At 32.2% G+C, this 9,543-nt stretch overlaps 1 protein-coding gene across 1 annotated transcript; it reads left to right on the forward strand.

The window, feature by feature from the left end:
- The first annotated feature begins 227 nt into the window (after positions 1-227).
- Positions 228-9,081, forward strand: LOC132725941 (uncharacterized). Its single transcript, XM_060711166.1, has 10 exons — positions 228-252; positions 299-353; positions 1,396-1,546; positions 2,452-2,592; positions 2,824-2,959; positions 3,770-3,931; positions 4,945-5,168; positions 5,997-6,129; positions 7,303-7,382; positions 8,462-9,081. The coding sequence occupies exons 1-10, from the start codon at positions 228-230 to the stop codon at positions 8,648-8,650; spliced, it is 1,296 nt and encodes a 431-aa protein (XP_060567149.1). The 3' UTR covers positions 8,651-9,081.
- The last annotated feature ends 462 nt before the right edge of the window (positions 9,082-9,543 follow it).

Below are 9,543 nucleotides of genomic sequence, written 5' to 3' on the forward strand. Positions count from 1 at the left end.
CGAAATAATATATTTGCGATTATTGTAAAGAATTTTTGAGAATCTGTCATTTTATTTGACACAAAAATGTCAAGAAATATTCCATTACTCGTTGGTGTGCATACCATAACCTTAACAAGTAGTGGTGTCATAATAAGGAGACAATAAACATTGCTCTTTTTTACATTATACTGTAAAAGTTTTACTAAATATTGTTATAACCAGTGAGAGAAAAAGAAATTTAGAATATGTTGTATGGTAAGATGTTGTATGGTAAGTTATTATTAAGTGGTTTGAAATACTACATTGTTGTTTACAGCCCTGATTGACAAAGATGCAGAGGGAAGAGCTCAGATAGAATATAAACCTGCAAAGTAAGTTTATGATAATTAAGTTTCTAGTGCCTTAGTGACCTCAAAACCAATCACAGGAACAATTACGTTCCTCATACCTTAGTGAGTTCGAAAAACCAATCATGGGAACAATTAATTTCTTTGTACCTTAGTGAGCTCAAAACCAGTCACAGGAACAACGCAAAACATTATTTGAGTAAGATCAAAACCAATCACAAGAACAATGAATTAATTATTTAAGTGAGTCAAAACCAATTACAGGAGCAATGAATTCATTATCAAAGTGAATTCAAAACCAATCACAGAAACAATGAATTCAGTATATATAAGTGAGTTCAAACTCAATCAAAGGAACAATGAGTTCATTATCTAAGTGAGTTCAAAACCAGTCACAGAGCAATGACTTCATTACCTATGTGAGTTCAAAACCAATCACAGGAACAATGAGTATATAAAATAAGTGAGTTCAAAACCAATCACAGGAACAATGAGTTCATTATCAAAGTGAGTTCAAAACCAATCACAGGAACAATGAGTTCATTATCTAAGTGAGTTCAAAACCAATCACAGGAACAATGAATTCATTATCTAGGGAAGATGTCAATGCTAACTTATGGAAGGTTGGTAGCTCTACTAAGCTGTTTATATCTGCTCCTTGAATAATACATGGAAGAGCATATTGGGAGTTCATCGATCAGTAGTAGAGATTCATGGTTGCCATGATCCTCTTACATAAATTTATCTGTTGCCATGGTCCTCTTATATAAATTTATACATTGCCATGATCCTCTTATATAAATTTATACTTGTGAAATAGTTGAAATAATAATTATATCATGACCTCACTTGTTTTCAATGTGATAAAATCATTACATTTTTGTGTATATTACTTATTCTAATGTAAAATTAGCTTGTATAATGGTTAGTTGCTGTTGTGTGTTTTTCAGCATTTGTAATATTAATGAAGTAAATCGCCATTTCCCTAAAAGTTATTATTTCTGATATAAGTACATATTGATATATCCTCTTTACTTTTATCTTGTATTTTCACCCCTATTTCCAGACAAATACATTGGGACGGCTCAAACGCCCATGTTATAGCTCAACCGAAATCTGACCTTGACATTGAGGTCAAGGTCGATGCATGTTTGGAGCTGATTGATTATCTGAAATCAGAGAAGCCTCCTTCTGGTGTTGTATTGAATAAAACTAAAGTGAGTGGCAGAATTACTTTTTCTGATGTTTAAAAATTTTTTTTTACGGGGAAAGCTCTATTTGATCAGATGTAACAGTAAGCATCACTTTTCTCTTAATTTCTTAACTTCAGCCTATTTTTCCTGAATTGGGAAGTCACTTCTCCATAAATTTTCAGTTCAAGGTAGTCCCTGTATAGAAATGAATAAATCCATACAAATTTTACAGAAATATTACTTAGAATATATTGTTAAGAACATTCCCTATTTGTAAGAGAAAGACACAAATGAGTATGAAAAATGCCCTCCTGGTGTGAAATTTGTAAATCGTAAATATGACAACGGGCTCAAAGACAACCCACTAGATCATAGAACCAAAACTTCATGAGGCAGTTTTCAGAGGATGTATTCATAGTAATTTAAGATAGGAAGGCACTCAGACAAAGAAACCATGTGCTGAAAAAGGGAAACAGACTAAAGCCGTCCAGGCAAAAGCCCTCCCTTCCAAAAGAAAAAACAAAGTATTCAACATACAGTACATAAATGTCTTTGCTGCAGGAGGGCTTTTGTCTCCCCTGTAATTTTCATGGGAGGGCTTTTGTCCACCTTGTCATTTTTGGACGGGAGGGCTTTTGTCTGGGAGGGCTTTTGTCATACACTCTCTTAGAAATATCATGGTATTGTATATGTGCATACCTGTCCCATCAGATATTATAGGGAACTTTTTCCCATCTAATAATATATCCCAATGTACAAACAAACTTTTGCCCTGACAGCTCTACAATGCATGTTGAAATACGGAGTTAGCTCCACAGTATTGGGAAAATATGAAGTGCTTGCTTTCAAAAGCATTTTTTTTTATTTTGTGAAAAGGTGTTTGAAATATTTGTGAAAGAATTATTTGATAATTGATGATTTTATTTCAGATCTCCTTATCTCCAACAAAAGAGTATAGATTAGGGCACGAGTTTGAGCGGACAAAGGAAATACTTGGAAAAGGGAACTCTGCAGGGGATATTGTAGTAGTTAAAGATAAAAAGACAGGCCAGGAACATGCATATAAAACAGTAATGGTTTCATATCATTTTAAGATGTTTGATGTATAGATTTACATGTAATGCTAACAGATTTGTTTAAGTTCAGTATGCTTTTTATGCTAAATACATGTGCAACACTTAAATATAATTTGGCTACAGTGTTCACTGTAATATTTCAGTAATATATTAAAAAGCATATAAATAAAAAACAGTATAATAACCTAAAAAATGTATGAAAATAGAATTCAATTTAATTTTCAGATGATGATCTCATACTTTCGTAAAGAGGAGGTGAAATGTTGGGTGGATATGTCAGATTCGGGTTGTGTCCCTGCACTGTACCTCTTCAAAATAGAAAACAACAAAGTGTCTATACATATGGAGATTTTGAAAAATGGTAACCCAATGAAAATGCTTACATTTTATTCAATTTTGCTAAAATGTCTCTTTTTAATATCAGTTTGTTCTAAGGGAAAAATTTTGACTACCTATCCTTCAAACAGTCTCCTTAAAATTGAGAAAAATTGGAATCCATAAAGAAAGTCAAAAAAAGTCAGAATTGAAAATGTTGCTGGCTCGGTTTGATTAAGCCTGTTCATGGACGATATTGTCAAATTCAAACTACCGTCCAACCACCTAGCACTGATTAAAGCATAATTCAACATTTTAACATGAAAGTGGTGAAATTTTGAATTTAGAAACATTTGCAGCTAACATCTGCTGTCATTTTAAGCTCATCTGTTCTGTAGAATAAGTCAAGCTATAAGGATCTCTGTGGCATTGTCCTCATTGTGGTTGTGTAAAGAATTTAATGTAGCCCATTATTCAAACATTTCAAAAAGTATGAACATGAATCTTGGAATACTTGGTTATCATGACGAAGGTGCAGTTGTTAGACAAGGAGCATAATTCTGAAAGCAATATTTTTGGAGTTATGCCCCTTTTTAAGTTAGAATTTTCAATCAGGAAATATCAATTTTGCGTCTTTATGGAATGTTGGTGGTTCTACTCAGGTGCTCGTTTGTGCCTGAAGCCTGAAATAATTCACAGAGGAGCTTCCTCCAACAGTTAAGCCAGAAAGTCAAGATATGACCTATACTGTGTTGGTGCGACATAAATGGAAAAAAAAAACACAAAAATTGAATTAAAAAGTTTTCAAAATACTGCAATGACAGAATCTGAATTTGAAATTTTTGTTTATTTTAAGCTAAAACTTTACGCAGTATTATAGACGAGCACATGGCAGGATTTTACGAGAATGCAGAGAATAGATCTCTTGTAAAGCCGTTTTCATTGTACGTCTTAGATGGGGCTCTTGAAGCTGTCACACAGCTGCATAACAAGGGATGGGTTCATCATGATTTACATGGTAAATACTCGTAATGAAAGATTGGAGGAATTTGTACATTCTATTACAGGGTTTGTACAGTCTTAAAAAAGTGCTTAAATTTGAGTCTCATTCTTAAAAAAGTGCTTAAAAATGAATAAAATTGCTTAAATGTCCTTGAATTTGATTACTCTCTTGAATAGTGTTTAAAAAGTGCATAATATTGCTGCAAATATGCTTGAAAATTATTGAATGACATAGTGTCAGTAAAAATCGACACTTATCCGATTTTGTAAAAATCGACAGTTAAGAAAAAAAAAACTTATCCTATTTAGTACCAAAATCAATGAAATGTTTGCTCAAAGATAACAGTAATAAGTATTAGGGGATGAATTGCAGTTGATTCGAACTGTTTTGGGTATGAATATATCGTAGTTGTGCTTTTGTTTTGACTTGAAAACGTATATTCAACAAAAATGGCTAATAAACTATCATTGGTTACAAATGATATTTGGTCAACAAATTATGCTTGAAAAATAGAAAAACATGCTTAAAAAGTGCTTGAATTGTGGCATTGAATGTCTGTACGAACCCTGTTATTAGCTCATCACATTTATTGTAGAGTGTAACTTTCAAATTCCGGACCTTATAAAATTCGGAAACTTCTGAAATCCGAACAGTTTTCAGGGTCCCGTAATTTCTTCTTCAGTCTTTAATGTAATGCATACATCTTTATTTCGGAACTTCTACAGTTTCCCTCGATAAAATGTTAAGGAATAGTTTCCCTCGATAAAATGTTAAGGAACAGTTACCCTTGATATAATGTTAAGGAACAGTTTCCCTTGATAAAATGTTAAGGAACAGTTTCCCTTGATAAAATGTTAAGGAACAGTTTCCCCCGATATAATGTTAAGAAACAGTTTCCCTCGATAAGATGTTCATCATCAACTTTTGAGCTATAAAGTTCTTCATAGCGCTTTGTAAAATAGATGTATAAATTTTTAATAAAGTATTTCTTTTCTTTTGAATTAATGGAATAAATATGTTTGTTTAAGGTGGTAATGTTATGGTTCAGAAAACAGGAGAGGAGAAACTTGGAGTTAAAGTTTTGGATTTCGGCTTGGCTCGTAAATTGGAAGACTACAATGGTTTAAATTATAGAGGATTTCATGCGGATATTGGGGAGATTGTCCGTCTGTTTAGCGCTTTATACACTGGAGGGCTAGAATTTGATAATGTGCTTGATCTTCGTAAAAATTGGAAAGACAAATTGACGGAGGTACCATAATTCCCCGCTATAAGACAGGGATTTTTCTTCTATTTTGAAAACAAAAGTGTTATATTGCAGCTATAATTCTGAATTTTAGTGGTGCTCACTTTAGGATATCTATTTTTGGCTAGTTACCTAGTTGAATACGTATGAAATTTTGTGTGACTAAATTATGACACAAATGGTTAAATTATAGTTGAATATGTATAAAACAATGTGTCACCTAAATAATGGCAGCAAAACCTAATTCTTAAACTACCAATTTTTGAGTCCTGTATTATCATTCTCCCCTTACAGAGTTTATAAGGGATGCTTGTTAGTAAATGAGAATAATTTACCTGTGACTATACTATTTTGTAAGCAAACTGTCAGACTAGGGATATATATTTTTATGCCCCCCCCCCTTCCTCTTGCAAGAGGGAATACATATTTGCCCTCGTCTGTCTGTCAGTCTGTCCATCTCTTGACTGACAAAATGAGATGCATCTATGTTCTCTGGACATATTTCTAATTGATTTTAGTAAGATAAAAATCTCTTACTGCGCATACAATATGGGACCTTTCTTACTTACCCAGGAGATTGACAACTCTTGGTGAAGGCATCTTTGGAACCCACAGGTACTGATTTTGCCGAACTACATTCACCACAAATAAAACATTTATGTAACAAGTATGCACACATTGGTTACTGAGAAAAGGTCAAGGTTTTTCGCAATTTCTGTAATTACTCCCCTTGGTGAACTTATTTTACTATCAAGCATTGAGAATATGCTGAAAGTTCTTGTTCATATTTAAAGCTTTGTTTTCTAATAGGTGTACACATGTTTTAATTTGCAGGTTACAGAAATGATGAAAATGAATGTTGATGACAGGAAGGAACTATTTTGTCTCGTGGATGCTGCTCTGAAAGTAGTCCATCCAAATCAAGTGGAAGAATATAGACAACAAGTGAAGACAGAACTTGGAAAAGGTAAAATACAAAATTTTATAAAGACTGTTGATTTGTTAGGAAAGCAGGGTTTTTTTGGGGTTATTTTTAACAGTTTTTTATTAGATTTGAGCATGTGTTGTCTTTAGATTGGCAAGTGGCTTTTTGAACAGCTTACTATTAGATTTTAGTGTTTCAAATGTAGAAGTGACATCTGACCTGTGGTTTCAACAAAAAGTGTAACAACATTAAATTTTAAATTGTTACATAGATTGAGTGAAAATGGAACAATTTACAAATGATAGAAAATATGCTCGGAATAAAATTGATAATTGATAGTTTTTCCTGTTCCTGGCCCCAGTGACAAGTCATTTGGCTCATCTTGCATAATATTAAATTATATTCTAAAGAAATTATCTGAAAATTGTAAACAAGAACTACATCAGATGGTATGTAAATCTTGGAAAGTAATTCCAGTCATGTCAAAAAAAACTCAGTAGAGTCTGTTTAACTGTATAATGCACATGCTGTTGATCTATGTAAGAATTTCAAATACATGTATGATATTTTCAGGCCTTTAGACCCAACAATTATCATAAACTGAACTGCTGTTTCCACCTGTTTGTTTTGCAAAATGCACCTTCTACTAATTGTTTACATTTACAACAGTGTCACGAAAATCTTTCGCATTTGTTTTTGTGCCGTAAAAATGATCAAAAACATGATTCCATGTACTGTAGACATTGTAGATAATAAATAGACTTATAAATAGTGTGTTCTTATTATAAGTACATTTACTATCTGTTTAAAAGTTCCTAAATTTATGCTGACATTTTAAAACAGACATAGATCTTTGTTTCTAATTGACTGAAAAATCTAACATAAAGATGGTTCAGGCTTCCCAAACTTTGACTAACTGAGTAATGCATCGATATAATGGCGTTACCTAATTCTCCAACCTGTTTGACATGTTTGTAAATATCCGTATATTCCAAAGCTAAAAACTATATATCAGTGATGTTTGCCATGTAAATATTATGACAAAAGGATCAAAATAAATGATACATAATAAAGATTCAGGGAGATTTAAATTTTTTAACTGCAGTTGTGATTTATAGGTAAATAGATCGCTACAATGGGGTTCCAGACTAACCATTTGTCTTGAGGTGCTTCATAACATTTCAAATTATGAAAAATGCTTTTATTTCTTTCCAGCCATGGGGCAGTCAGAGAAAGAGATAATGAGGAAAGTTGTTGCCATTCTGTTTCCAGAAGACTTTCAACCTATACATCAGGTATACCCTTCAGTGTAATGTAAACAAAGATTTTTTCACAATTTTAAGGGTGGCATCCATGATCGTTGACTCCAAGGTCACATGTGAGGACGCTGTGGGTTCGAATCTTGACAGGGACTTTTCATTCTTTCATGTGAGGAAGCTATCCAGCTAGCTTACAGAACATCGGTGGTTCTACTCAGGTGCCTGTTCGAGCCTAAAATAATGCACGGAAGGACACCTGAGCTCTTCCTTCACCAGTAAAGCTGGAACACCCCCATATGACCTATACTGTGTTGGTGTGATGTAAAACCCAATCAAAGATTTGTTCAAAATTTTTAACTCATGGGAGCCGTAATTAACAGCTCAATTTGTTAGTATATATTGTTTTGTAGTAATTATGGTTTTTTTTTTTGCTAATTTTTTTTTTAAACTATTGTCAAACATTAAGGTAAAGGAAATCTTTGGAAAAAAACTACAAATTCAGAAAGTACTCTATACTTAATTTGATTTATTATAAAAGCTGAATTTGATTGTAAATTAATTAAATTAATCAGTAATATAATTCATGATTTATTGTCGCTATAAATTATAACAATAATATATCTCATAATTAGTGATTTTATTCATATAAAAGTCACATTGATGGCAGTCTTAACTGCAGGTACCTTAATGCGACCCAAGCAGTGAAAGGGTTAACCATACTTTAAGAACATATGTACATATGTATCAGTTACAAATACATGTACATAGAGGACATTCAAGTTTTTTCTATAAATACAGGAATTATTTTCATCAAGTGGTATGAAAATAAATATTTCATATATTTGAGTGAAATATGATAATTTTCGTTCAAAAAGATGAAAATAAATCCTGAATTTAAAGAAAAAACTTGAATTTTCTGTTTACTTTATACATTTTTCTCTCCCTTTTTGGGCATTACTAGAGGAAAGAATTTCCCTTAAATTTTGTATATTGGCTGAATTTAATAGTCAGACAAGCCAGCAGTGAAAAATATAGAAAATATGTTTCACTGCAGTGAAAAATGATTTTTTATACTAAAAAAATAAATATATAAAAATGGTACATTTTCTATACAGGATATCGAAGATTCAGCAGACGCAATGGGAGATTTTGATGTTGCTGATAGTATATTCCTGAGCAATCACCATGACTACATGGATCACCAAGGAGACAATCATGACCTTGACCTTGAGTGGACGGCCAATCAGGTGACAGATGAGTACTTGGAAATGGTTAGAATGACCTTGGGGATTGACCTTCATTAAAATTTGGAAGAAAACAGGGTGAATCAGGGTAGTAAAACAAACATTGTAAGGGATGATGTTATTGTTTGTTTGTTGTTTTTAAAGAACTTTCCTTTGGAAATAAGTTTTGCTGTCTTTAACAAATGAGCTTTTAAGATATGTTAGTAACATTTCATTATTCTTTCATTACATTGAACTGTTCTCAATGTATTAATGATTTGATGGGATTGTTTTTATGTTATGAAGTTAAAATATTGACATGATTTATACATTGAAGTTAAGTGTTTTATTAGGCATTATTTTGTAGACATGAATTTATTTGAAAAAATATAGAATGCCTCTTTAATATCCCTTTCAAACGGGAGCTTGTTGTAAATAGAGGTCATTTGATATTTTGAGACGTTTTAAATTTTAGAAAAAAAAACTTATGTTTAATATAAATCTTGGGTACAGACGGTATTTCTAGGGATGTTATCTGGAGCTGAAACAGCCATCCAAATCAGACATCCGGGTATGTTTGGCTGTTTGGTGGTTGTTTATTCTAAGTTGGCTGATGATATGACATAACCATTTTTCGCGACCTCTTTCAAAGTGTAATGATGTTGTTTTACTTCCTTTTTAATTGATTATGACATTTGTAAAAAAATTTCATTATTGATTTTTAGAAAAAATGTTTTATGTGAATCTTGCGTACGGACTTTTCTTTTCCTTGTAATATAAATGATTTTTTTAGAACTTGAACTTGTTAAAGATATTTTATGATTGTATGTATGTTTTATGAAATAGCTGTATCTAAGCTAAGTGAAAGTTTATAATATTTATGCAGTTTCGATTTTCTATGCAATTAACAAATTTTATCCCATAAACTCCAAAAAAACCTCAAGTCAACATTTTACTGCTGTCAATACTGATTA

This window comes from Ruditapes philippinarum, unplaced genomic scaffold (genome assembly GCF_026571515.1).
Source record: "Ruditapes philippinarum isolate M1 unplaced genomic scaffold, ASM2657151v2 ctg2432_1_1_1_1, whole genome shotgun sequence".
Lineage (NCBI taxonomy): Eukaryota > Metazoa > Mollusca > Bivalvia > Venerida > Veneridae > Ruditapes > Ruditapes philippinarum.

What these genes read in the sequence shown, in the direction of transcription:
- LOC132725941 (XM_060711166.1), top strand. Translation starts at nt 228, where the DNA reads ATGTTGTATGGTAAGATGTTGTATG. An exon ending in ATAGAATATAAACCTGCAAA is followed by an intron (nt 354 to 1,395) that starts GTAAGTTTATGA and finishes CCCTATTTCCAG; the next exon opens with ACAAATACATTGGGACGGCT. An exon ending in AGGAACATGCATATAAAACA is followed by an intron (nt 2,593 to 2,823) that starts GTAATGGTTTCA and finishes TTTAATTTTCAG; the next exon opens with ATGATGATCTCATACTTTCG.